We start from the raw sequence: 13,163 nt of genomic DNA on the forward strand, positions 1-13,163 counted from the left end.
AGAAAACCCCTTTACTGTAAAAGAGGTGAGGCTCTGGAAGAGGTTGCTCAGAGGGGTTGTAGATGCCACATCCCTGACGGGGTTCAAGCCCAGGTTGGATGAGGCTTTGAGCAACCTGATCAAGTAGAAAGTGCCATGGCAGGGGGCTTGAAATGAGATGATCTTTAACCCAAATCCTTCCAACCCAAACCATTCTATGATTCTACGGTGGCCTCTCGCTGTAAACGTCCCTTACGCCGCTGGGCTCCAAGCCCCCTCGGCCGTACTTCTACTTCCTCACGGTGCGACAAACCCCCGGGAAGCAGCACCTCTCCCCCTCCCAGCTGTCGCAAGGCGAGCAAAGGCCACCCCCGCCCCTCACGGGCCGGGCGGGCACCGGCGCAGCCCGGGCGGAGCGGGGAGGCGGGGCCGTGCCCACGGGGCCGGCGGGGCGGGCCGGGCCCAAGATCCCGGCGGTGCCCGGTGCTGCCGTCAGTGCGATTGGTGCTCTCGCCATGGCGGCTGGTAACGGCAGCAAGACGGCCGGGCGGCTCTACGACATTGTGGTGTTCGGCGCCTCGGGCTTCACCGGCCAGTTCGTGGTGGAGGAGGTGGCGCGGGCGGCGGCGGCCGCCGGCGAGGGGCAGCTGTGCGGCGGCCGCCTGCGCTGGGCCGTGGCCGGGCGGAGCCGAGAGAAACTGCGGGCGGTGCTGGAGCGGGCGGCCGAGCGGCTGGGTACGGGCCACGGCCGGGGCGGGGGGTGCGGCGCCGCGGCCTGGGGAGGCCCAGCGGGTCAGGTGTGCGGGGAAGGGCTGAGGGGCGAAGCGGGGCGAGCTCCGGCGCTGCGCCGGGGAGGAGGGGGCTCGTCCTGGGCAGGGCGATGTCGGTGACGGCGGTCTCCGCTGCGCAGGGAAGGCGGCGTTCGGGGAGGAGGTCGGCGTGCTGCTCTGCGATGTGGGCGACGCGGGCTCGCTGGCCACCATGGCGAGGCAGACCCGGCTGGTGCTCAGCTGCGTGGGCCCGGTGAGTGCGGGGATGCGGGCAGGGCGGTGCCCCCGCGGCCTCCTCCCCCGGGGCCGCGCCTCGGCTGCGGGCGGCCGGGCTGCCTGCGCCTCACCGGGGCACGGAGAGCCGCCGCGGCCGCACAGGGACGACACAGCTCTTGGAACTCGACCCCGGAGTTCCAGGTACAGCCGCGTAGTGCAGTGGCCGAAGGGTTTCCCACCGTCGTCGCAGGCGGTGCGGTTCACAGACAGGTCTCCGCACTGAAATACATCGGGATTTGTTTTCAGTCTTTCACAGGCAGCCTAAGATACTGATGGTAAAGTTTGGCCCAGCGTTTTGGGTTGGTCCAAAACGTCAGTGGTGCTAGGGTTAAGTAAGGAACTGGAAGAGGGGCCCACACGCTTGCCGCCATAAGCACTTGGCCCTTTTAAAACTTACAGCGGCAGTATTTCCACTGCATTCAGAGAGCATCAAAGTGTGCGAGCTGATAGTTGGGTCATGATCATGTCTTTGAATTAAGAGTGTTTAAGTAGAGAATATGCTGATAATAAGAGTGCAGAAAGTGTAAAGTGAAATTAGTGGCAGTATTCAGATGGTCTTGGTGATCTGATCTATGAGAGGAATCAGATGCAGCAGTCTGCAGCAAACTCCGTTATCAGCAATGAAGTTTGTTATGCTTGCTTCTCCCCGCACTCCCAAGAAATAGAAATGCTATTGCATTTTAGACCCACTTAGAAAAATCAATAGCCACCAAGTTCCTTTTCATTGTAGGGATGTACTTTAGGTAAAGCACATCGGGTGAGTTGTGGTGTGCGGGTTTTCTTCTGTTACATCTGGTGTTCTTTCCTTCTATAGTATAGATTCTTGGGAGAACCTGTGGTACAAGCTTGTGTTGAAAATGGTGCAAGCTGCATTGACATTAGTGGAGAACCCCAGGTATGTGATAGTAAAAAACTGCTACCTTATATCAAGGCTATGCAAAAGGAGTGTTTGTTCAGTATGTTTCATGTTTCTGCTAATGTTTCTTAACATGAAGACAAATTCTGCCTCCTGATCTGTAATTTTAAGGTGCAGTAATTATTTTAAAGTACACTATACTTACTTTTCTTGCTTTTATGACAAGAGCCTCTTCGGTTCTCCCTGGAAGTCCCAAATTGCTGAATTCTGCTTCAAGCCTCTGTTGTGATTCTGCATAGGGATTTTGTACATTTCTTTTGACTGCTGTGAAACTTTCGTACTATAGACCAGAAATTATATATAGATATATAAAAAGGTACTTGTACGTGGTTTGAAGCATGGAGGGTGCTATGACATGACTGTGAAGCGCTGATGGCTAATACTGGGTATGGCTAAGAATGAATTTCAGCTTAAAATATTTGTTCTGACTGTGTTTCAGTTCCTGGAAGGAATGTACCTGAAATACAATGAAAAAGCTGCGGAAAAGGGAGTGTATGTTGTTGGAAGCTGCGGCTTTGACTCCATACCAGCGGATATGGGAGTAATATACACCAGAGACAAGTTGAAAGGTGACTAGAATAAGTGTATTTTTATGGTGAAAAAGAAATGCAGATTATGCTGTTATCTGGTTTCCTAAAGCAGCCGTGCTCCCGTGGAAACTCCTTCAGCGTCTCTTTTGGCCTGCCTTTACCAGGTGACCAAATGCGGTTATGGTTAGCTCAGTTATTCAGAGCATGGTGCTAATAACACTGAGGTTGTGGGTTTGATCCCCATGTGGGCCATTCACTTAAGGGTTGGACTTGATGATGCTCGTGGGTCCCTTCCAACTCGGAATATTCTGTGAATCTGAGAGGACAGAATGTTCAGCTGCGAGGCGCACGCAGGCTGCTCAGCCAGTGTGTGGATGTCCCTAGGCAGCCTCAGCACACTGCCTCTTGTACAGTGAGAATGTTGTAGGGAAGAGACTGTGGGAAAGGGTCCACAGATTGGTGGGTAATCAGGTTTCCCGAGTTTTATTTTCAACTGCAAGCTCCGAGAAGCTGTTGTGTGAGTGTAAGTAGCAGGACAGTGCCATACAGTGCCTTTTACTTTAATAGCAGCTAGAGGGTAACTGAAAGATGAGAAATATATTTGAGAAAAAATCTGAGAGGATTTAATTCTATGTAAATAGTACTTGATCCTGATCTCAAATAAGAGTACTCTGTTCATCGTGTCTGACTTTCAGTTGGGAGGGCCCATAAAGAGTATCCAAATGTTTTGCTTTTATGGACTATTAAGAAGGCTGCTAAATGGGATTGGTTTAAATTGGAGTGAGCATTCAGTTGAAAAAACCTCAATTCAGATCTGACTGGAGGGAGAAACAGGGCATGGAAATGAGTATCTGGATGTTTGTGAGGTTGTAATTTGATGTTTGATACCTGTTTTGAATAAAGATGTCTTTTATCTCTTCCTATTTTGACTTTATGGCATTACCACCTGTCTATCCAGTTGCTTGCTGTACCAAAACTTACCCATACACAGTTTTCCAATCTCAGAAGGAACTAAGCAAAGCAAAACAAACCAGAATTTGGAGGTGTTGTGTTGTTCTGCTGTTCATCAAACTAAGCATTCTTTGCAAAACACAAGCTGTGATAAAACTAAATGTTTTGGGATATTTTGTACGTTTTGGTTTTTTGGGGAAATTTTTGTGTTGATTTGTTTTGGTGGCGGGTTTTTTGTAGTTTAGGCGTACCAAAATTTTAAGTCCATATTTGCTTTCAGAGCCTACATCATCCTTTATTTTGAAACTTGGATGAAAACTAAATGTAGTTCTTAATATAACTTCCCTTTTTTCAATGATTGTATTATATTATCTCATTAATTAGATAAAACAAAAAATTAATGAATAGAGGTAATACTAGTGACCTGTAATACTTGCTAACTCAAATAGCTGTGCATCTTAATGTTATGTTATTTTGTTTTGAGATAAAGACGTAACTCTGCTTTTTCAGCTGATAGTGTCAGTGGCCTGCTGTTTGAGTCTACTGGAGCATTCTCTGGCTTTGCAGACTAATGACTGCATGTGCCAAGTAATGTTTTCTCCTTTCTTACAGGTACCTTAACTGCTGTTGAGAGTTTCCTGTCGGTGAAGTCTGGGCCTGAGGTTAGTTGGTTTCTACCTTCTTAAACTCTTACGATAACATCACCATAGCCCATCAGAATAACTGTTGCTACATTAAGTCAGACCAAGGAGCAAGCTGGCAGTTCTTTGACGATGTCTAAGAACTTTATTCTTCAAGAGCTACTAAAAGTATCCCAAGCAAACACCCTTTTGTATGGTCTGTTTGCAGAGCTGTCTACCTACACTTTGCTCAGGTAAGCTGTTTCAAGAATTATTTTGCAGAGATGTGGGAAGGATTCTTACACAAGTGAAACTGTAACAGGTCCATAGTGTGTTGCCAGTAAGCTTAGTGTTTGGCTGTTTGGGTTTTTTGTTTGTTGGTGGGGGGAGAGTTGTTTCAATGTAGTTTAATGCATGTAATCATAATACCTGTAGGTAGGAGTTGTAATAATGTGTAATATATGTAATAATTCTAATGTCATTGTTAAAACAATGCAGCAACAATCCAAGCCAGTCTTGATCCCCAACAACCAAACGCTGCTGGCCCTGGCATGAGCACACATCTTGCCTTACAGACCATCTTTGTTCTTACAAACATCTGGAGGAGTGGAGGAAGCCCATGGAATGGGAGAATAATATCTGTCCATTAAGGAAGGGGACATAGTAGTTAATGGGAATGTATAAATCTGTATGTTGGGTATGAAGATGTTTAAATAAACAGCATAAGTTCAAAGTGTTGGTACGAAGGGATTTCAGTAATGACAGTTAACTACCCTGAGATGGTTAGAAGAGATACAGATATGTATTAAATTCTGTGGGCCCTGAGTATGTTGCAGATCACATGGAATGAGGCATGGAGATTGCATTGGGTCTGGCTGAGCTGGAGTTAATTCCCCACAGCAGCCCTCTCAGTGCTGTGCTTTGTAAGGCCGCTACAGAGGTGTCAGTAACACACCCATGTTCTGGCTACTGCTGAGCAGTGCTGGCACAGCACTAAGGCTGTCTCTGCAACATTGCCCCTTCGCCTGTAGGCTGGGGTGGGCAAGGTCCTGGCAGGGAACATAGCCAGGACAGCTGCCCCAAACTGATATCAAAGGGATATTCCATAAACTCTGTGAGTTCTGCTCAGCAATAAAGACTAAGGGAAAGGAGGAAAAAGGGTGGAGGTAGGAGAGTGGGGAGGCATTTGTTACTATGACACCTTTGTTTCCATGTGCAGCTGTTGCTTTATTAAATTGCCTTTATCTTGACACATGAGGGATTTTTGTATCTTATTTTCTCCTCTCCCTATCTTAGCTAGGAGGAGAGTGATAAGAATGTCTTGGCAAGCACGTGGCATCCAGCCAAAGTCAATCCACACCATTTCAGTATACTGTCACCATAACACTTATATGTAATAATTGTAATACATGTAGTGATTCTAATGTCATTATTAAAACAATATATGAAACCTTTAAATACTGAACTAATCACTGTTTCATGGTGTGTCACAAGGGTGTTTGTGTACACGATGGGACCTGGAAGTCAGCTGTCTATGGCCTTGCAGATGAAGGCAACCTGAAGAAGCTTCGAAAAAAGATAGGATATGCCCCTGTTCCAGTAGTTGGTGCAAAGCTTAAGAAAAGGTATAAGAAGCATAAGATGCAAAATATGCAGTCTCCTAATAGTTTCAGTATTTATGATACAGATTGCTAACACAGCATTAAATACTAAAAAGATGCATCTAGGCCTTTAGTAGAGTATGAACACATAGATGCTCATCTAGTAGAATTGAAGATAAGTTCAGTTTTACTGATTTTTTTTTTTTTTTTTTTAATATCTTACTGACAAGAGAACATGTCCCAGCATTTACTGGGTTTCAAAGTTAACATGTTCTAAAGGACTTTTAGTGATATGGCAAACTTTTGCTTTCAGAAGTGATTAGTAGAATGGAAGTAAAAAAATGAAAAGACTGTTACATTGATTATCAAATTCAACTTTGATATAGTGCATATAATAAAGTATATATAGTGATACATATATGTAGTGAATTTTGAGTGAGGCAGGGAGGTATTTGGAATTGCTTGCTTTCAGTGAAAAGTGATTATGTCATAAAAATGCTTGAGAGAAAAGTGGTAATGGTAAGGCCATTATGGTCAGTTTCTTTCAGTTTGTGTGAAGACTGGAACTTCTTTTTTTCTGACTTAATTTTTGTTTCATTTGCAGAGGGTTTTTGTTTTACAATCAGGAATTCAAGGAGTACTGCATTCCATTCATGGGATCTGATGGTTCTGTTGTGAAAAGGACTCAGCGTTATTTGCACACCGAGTTGCAGGAAACACCTGTACGTTACTGTTGTTTGTACACTGTGTCTTCTGGGTGCACTGGCCTGTTTCATGCTACTTGAGACTGTGGCTGATGAGCCTGCCTTTGGCTGTTAGCATGATAGTTATGAGAGTGTCTTGTAGGGTTCTCCTGCTGCCTGATTTCTGGGTGTGTATTTGTAGAGAATGGAAATCGTGAGTCACAGAAATATTTGAAAGGTAGCCTTCATGAAAAATATATGAAATTCTGTTTCTGTGCAGAGACTTTTCTTACTGTGTCAACAGAGCTTCTAAAAGGATCATAATTGTTGTTGTGTAGCTATAGCCAGCTCAGTATAGTGTAGTAAATAGTCTGATAAAGAATTCATATGCTGCTCATTTTTATCTTTAGATTTCTTTGATGCTTGGGTCTCCAGCGTGCAGAGTAAAGGCAGTGTGACGTAATGGTGGAAAGGATGCTTAATTTTTGTTTTCCGTGGTTTCCTGAGAGGAGACGAGCACCAACAATCTGTGTAACTGCTGTACAGGGTCACAGGCATCAGTTAAGAGATGAGGGTGAGATGGTGCTTTAAGAATATACTTGGAAGCTACAAATGAGAAAGGCTTGCCACTGCTATTTCAGTTTCTCTTAAAGAAAAGCACAAAGAGGAGAAAATGAAGATCTAGGAAAAAAGGCTGAAATTGGTTAGCAAAACACATCTGTAAGGTTTTCTGTTCTTGTTTACCATGTTTGCTCCCTCATCACTCTGTAATTACATTGTCTTCCCAGAATGAATGATAAAGTGAAGCATTCTTCAAACAGTTCCTTAGAACTAAGATAATTGTTTAAGGCCCTATTTAAACTGATATCTGCTGTATGAAACAACTGCATCTTAATTTGGGGGTAGATTGATTTATAAAAATTAATTGATGGGAAAGATTGATGTAAATCTTATCACTGAAAATATATTCTTGCTTCAGGTCCAGTATGGTGGTTACGTGAATGTAGGTGGTCTTGGCTCTGTTATCAAGCTGATGTTTGCAGGCATGTTATTTCTTCTTCTGGTGAAGTTTAACTTTGGAAGAAAACTTCTGACAAAAGTAAGTTTTCAAAACACAGAATAATTTAGTGTTTGGAGATACCTTTTTCCCCCTCTAATTTACTGTTGGTCTTTTTTTTGTCGTCTTCCTTTTTTTCCTCTCCTCTATTCATGTAGTACCCGGAATTTTTCTCTGCTGGACGCTTCACAAAGGAAGGGCCAACCCAGAAACAGGTAACTGACAGTTCTATGCCACAGTTATTGAATACATTGTTGTGGTAATGGTGGAATAGTAATTTAGAGTCAACTACTTAGCCTCAAAGAAATAATTTCTAAACGAATCACAGAATATTCTGGGTTGGAAGGAACCCACTAGGATCATCAAAGTCCAGCTTCTGGCCCTGCACAGCACCATCCTCAAGAGTCACACTGTGTGCCCAAGTGCATTGTCCAAGCACTTCCGGTATTCTGTCAGGCTGGTGCTGTGACCACTTCCCTGGGGAGCCTGTTCCAGTGCCCAGCCATCTTCCGGGTGAAGAACCTTTTCCTGATATCCACCCTAAACCTCCCCTGACACAACCTCAGGCCATTTTCTCTGGCCCTGTCACTGGTAACCAGAGAGCAGAGATCAGTGCCTGCCCCTCCTCTTCCCCTCAGGAGGAAGTTGTGACTGCAATGAGGTCTCCCCTCAGTCTCCTCTCCTCCAGACTGAACAGACCAAGTGCCCTCAGCCACTCCTCACACAACTACCCCCCTAGGCCCAAATTCACATTGCGTGTGCCTGTTCAGATAGTTATTGGATATTTAAATAATCGTGCCTTTTGCTCTTAGACATCAAAGTATGCGTAACTCCTATGAGAAATAAATGGGTAATGTTGCTGGGCCTGATGTATTTCTGTGGATGGCTCAGAGTACTCTTACCAAAGGTGATGACCAAGGGAGACTGATTAGAAAAAAGTCAGGACTGAAAGCACTGAGAGAACAAACAGACTTTAGTACAAGGACAATTCCAACAAAGTGGAAGGAATTAAAAATTTAGATTATACCTTTGAAGCAGTAATCCAAAATAACTCTTCTCATGTTTAAATGGATTATAGTATTTGGCAGGATTCTATATATAGAATTGGGATACTTTTGCTTTCCTGTTAGCAATCAGTTTCTGTTTTGGTGACCATGCTTGTCTTGTCTGCTACAGATGGATGGAACCTCTTTTACAATGACTTTTTTTGGTGAGGGTTACAGTGAGGGACAGGATCCCCAGAATGGCAAACCAAATGTGAAGATCTGCACTGAAGTGAAAGGACCAGGTACGTGTTAGTAGCAGTTGACTGCTTTTGCCTAGCATTCTCTGCTCTAAAATAGGTTTATGATTGTATTGCTGTCCCTTTTCACCCTTGAGAAGCACTTGCAACATGAACAGTCAACAGCCTTTACAGTGTATTAACTTGGATACTAGAATTCATTTGAGACCTGGTTTTTGAAATAGCCAGTTCATTTGCATTCTTGTCATTCTCTTTCCTCTGACTTTCCCTGTTCTAATTTTCATTTTTGCAGAGCAGACCTACTGAAGGAAGGGGGCTTCAAAGGATAGTTTTTAGTTGTTATAGCCTGGACTTAATACTTTGTTTATTCCCAGTTCCCTGAGAGTGAATTTAAACAGGTCTGGTGTGGTATAATTTCTAACTATCACATACTTCTGATCAGGTCGTTCCTTGAGAGGAGATGATACCTGAAGTTTGGAGGGAGCAAGAATGTACATTCAGGAAGGAGTTACTATAGTATAGCTTCTTCAAATAACTAGAGATGTGGCATAATGCAAGTGTCTCACAGCAAAACTCTGAATTTAGGCACAGGATGGGAAAAGCTCTTGCTATGTCAGAGAGACTTCCGTCACCATGATGTGGTCACAGTTATGTGGTTAGAGGTGGTTATGTGAAGCAGTTATTTGTCTGGATTAGATCTAAAGGACTTCACCAGCTACCTGGTCTGATTACTAGGTGTAAGAAAAGCTGTTCTTACATGGAGAAGGCTATTTCATTGCCAAAGACACTATTCTTCAGAATGCTGTAGGGGAGAGCAAGATTACATTCTACATTTCACCACACTGTACTTCATTGGGGGGGTTTGGTTTTGTTTTGTTTTGTTTTGTCAGAGCCTGGATACATTGCTACACCAATTGCAATGGTTCAAGCAGCTGTATCTCTTCTGGAAGATGCAGCTTCTCTGCCTAAACAGTAAGTACCTTTCCACGCTGAGCAGCTTGCTCTCCCTTAAAGCTACTGTGTGCAAATGTTGCTCTTTGAAAATCCATTTAACAGCCCTGTGGATTTGTGTTACCTCACCCAACTGGCTCTGCAAGGGAGGTGCTTCACCATGAGCTGATTTAAAGCCACTTGCTCTTCACCAGAAAGGATGTACTCACAGGCTTTTAGTCAGGCTTTTGCATCAATGTCTTTATCGTCAGTTAATGGAATGGTTTCTGTAGAGTTTGCTGGATGCAGAAATGAACCTATGATTATAACCACCCTGCCAAATTAATCACCCGCTCTTTTCTGGGACAAAGTGGCTTTTTCTTTCTTAGTCAGGGAAGCACATCTTTAACTTCACAGAAAGGTGTCCCTCACTCACTGTGCCACTAATGTTTTTCCTTTTTGATTTTCACTAACAGGGGTGGCGTATATTCTCCAGGAGCTGCCTTCTCCAAAACAAAACTGGTTGATCGCCTCAACAAACGTGGTGTTGAGTTCTCTGTTATTAGCAAGCCTGAAGTCTGAAGTCAAAACATAACTGTATGAACTAATACCTTTCCTGGGTCTAACTCTAATAAAACTCATTTGGCTGCAAAAGCCTAATCATAAAACAGTTTCACTGTGCTATTGTTTGCAGCAGAAACAGAAGAAAATTTGAGTTAAAAGCTATAATAGTATCTGCTATAGTGAGCAACCCCCTAAAGGGTGGGTATTGAGTGTTAATTCATAGACATATTAAATTGGTAACTTCTTGGGTACTAATTCTGGAATTTTAATCTCATTCATCTAAGTTCAAGTTCCTGCTTCATGGACTCACTATAGTATCTGCTTCACAAGTAACCATAGCTGCCTTGCTTTGCCCCATTCTGCAACTCTGTGAAGCAGGCAGCCTGGGAACACAAGTGCCTTAGCAGATGAAACGACTAGTTATTCCTCACGTGGTTGGCATGTGTCTTTATTAACATCTTCAATGAATCTTTCCTTTATTTAATAACTGTTCTTAGTGCAGATCTATGTGTCGTTTCTGTAGTTAGGTAAGTAGTAGTTATCTGTATTGTGTTCTGCTTCTGTAAAGAAGGAGGCTTGTTCTGCTGATTGTTTTTGGAATATGACCTGAAGTAATCCGGGTTCTGGCTGCACTGTTTCACACTACTTGACACTGTGGTTGATGAGCCTGCTTTTTGCTGTTAGCATTAACAATTATGAGAGTGTCTTGTCCTGTCTGATTGCTGGGTTTGTATTTGTGGGCAATGGAAGCCTTGAGTTACAGGAATATTTGAAAGGTAGCCTTCATGATTTTCAGGAGTGTGAATACATTAAATTCTGTTTCTGTGCTTTTTTTTTTGTTGTATCAGTAGAACTTGTAAAAACTCTGAAAATTACTAATATATATAAAGGTCATAAAAGTCTCCCTCAGTTGCATCACATTCACCTTTTGTATTAGGAGGGAAATCATAGACAACTTGATGTTTTACAGTGTCATAGCTGTATTGAAAATTGCTTTATGGATGTAGTTCACTATATGGTGGTGGTGTTTTAGGTGCTGCTTCTTAAGTTTATGCTGTCACTGCACTGTCTTCTGTAACCTAAAGTTAAAAAACGTATGTTATTACTTTATTCATTACCAAACAGACTAATTTCACACTGAGCTAGATGAAACTGAGGACACTGAAACACTGCTTTTCTGGTCACATCACCCCTGAATGTGAAACATATGAACATGCTCTGTACTACACGTGAGAGTTTTTGTATTTGAGGCACTGAGATCAGAGCAGTCCCTGTGTGCAGTTCACAGGCTCTGGTTCTGGTATTTCTGTTCAGAACTGACCATTTCCCACTGCCCATGACCAGGCAGCAGTTTTCCAACACAAGGTGTGTATGTAACCAGCAGTGACCATCACAATGCAGTGCCCTCTGCACTGCTCCACAGCCGGAGTGACCCACTCTGCCTCGGACAGGGTAAAATACAATTGGCTCCCCAATGCTTAAAGCCTCAGTCATGACAACAGAAAGGTTATTTTTCAAATTAATTTCCTGAAGAAACAAAAATCTAGCATCTTGTTATCTGCACTGTTATCTCCTATCCCAGTAATTTGGAATTTCTGTGCTGCTCTTTTAAAAGGCACACAACCATTACTCCATATGGCAGCACTTTCAGTTACTGTATTCCAGATGCCTGTCAACAAAGCAACAGCCACAACTTAGTTCTGCACTAATTAATCAATCTGCACATAAGATGAAGGGACAGTGCTGTAAAAATACCTACATATCTTCATCTAGCAGTGTTCAGGTCTTCCTAGCTCAGAAATATCTTACAGTATTGAAAGAGTTAAAAAGGAGAAGTTCAATAGTATAGATGATATTTCATAACAAGAAAAAGGTTATAATTTAAGGAGATGGCAATGATTTCATTCATGTAGGCAAGGGCAAAAAGATCAGAACCAGGTGTTACCGCCTTGCATGGTAACAGTTTAACACAAAAGTAGTAAAACTACAGAGAGTCAGCACTGAATCTGACAGAGACTGAGATCACTGACATTGCTTAGCTGCCATTCATGTGACTGGATTAAGAGTGATGCATGCACTTCTTGGTTGTAGAAATCCACATCAAACTATAAAAGGCTACTCAGCACTTAAATACTGACACGGTTAAGCCACAAATTTTATCTTTAAGTAGCTAAGTGTAGATCAAAAAGTCCACGTTCAACTTACTTTGTTCCATTCAATAAAAACAAGCGTATTTCTCAAAGCTATGGGACCACTGCAAGTAACTGAAAATTAAACTTTCCCTCTGTTCCCATTTTACTGCTTTGAAAAGGACTGTGTATACAATAACCACATGCATACTAAAAATACCTCACAATTTGAATCCAGGGGCGTTTCATTTTAAACCAAGCTCACCAGCTTTTGGTTTGGTTGGTTGCTACTGACTTCTTAAAATACAAACCTTATTTGTAAGAGGAGTCTCCAGTAAATTCAGCTCGGATGCTCTTGGAAGATTCTTTTGGGAGCTGGAGTGATGTGTATTTGATCTCAGGGGGCTGGATGCCACGGAAGAAGTAGAAGCTCTGCATGGGGACTGCTGGCTCTCATCCTGTGCCACAGAGCGGGAAGGAACAGGACGAACCACCAAATCCAGTAACCTGTTAAAACACACAATTTAAACTAGGAATATAAAATAAACAAAAAATATCATGCTGTGATCATCTCAGATGATGCAGAACGGAAACATTCAGTGAACAAGAAATACAGGTGAACCCTCACTGCTGGGGTGATATATTAGGCCCACATGGAAGTGACAGGCACTTCTTCTTGTCTGTCAAAGTCTATACACCAACAGCTTGGTGGTAGTCAAAGCTTTAGTTTCAGCTGTCTTAAACTCTGTAAGCACATGTACCATAATGTAAATACATGTATTTGCATTACTAAGGTTATAATATGAGAAATAAATAAGTCTCTCCGAATAGCACTTACGAGGAATTGTGTCTCAAATGTTATATATTTCATGTGCAAAAAAGCAAAACAAAGCTGTATTCACGTGTACCTTCCC

At 43.0% G+C, this 13,163-nt stretch overlaps 1 protein-coding gene across 1 annotated transcript; it reads left to right on the forward strand.

Annotated features, from left to right (window-relative positions):
- Positions 1-426: 426 nt before the first annotated feature.
- On the forward strand, positions 427-13,086 carry SCCPDH (saccharopine dehydrogenase (putative)). The gene is made up of 12 exons (XM_039568854.1): positions 427-714; positions 890-1,002; positions 1,840-1,920; positions 2,381-2,510; positions 4,035-4,084; positions 5,537-5,667; positions 6,248-6,365; positions 7,306-7,425; positions 7,542-7,598; positions 8,560-8,671; positions 9,517-9,598; positions 10,033-13,086. The coding sequence occupies exons 1-12, from the start codon at positions 495-497 to the stop codon at positions 10,136-10,138; spliced, it is 1,320 nt and encodes a 439-aa protein (XP_039424788.1). The 5' UTR covers positions 427-494; the 3' UTR covers positions 10,139-13,086.
- Positions 13,087-13,163: the final 77 nt, after the last annotated feature.

This window comes from Corvus cornix, chromosome 3 (genome assembly GCF_000738735.6).
Source record: "Corvus cornix cornix isolate S_Up_H32 chromosome 3, ASM73873v5, whole genome shotgun sequence".
Lineage (NCBI taxonomy): Eukaryota > Metazoa > Chordata > Aves > Passeriformes > Corvidae > Corvus > Corvus cornix.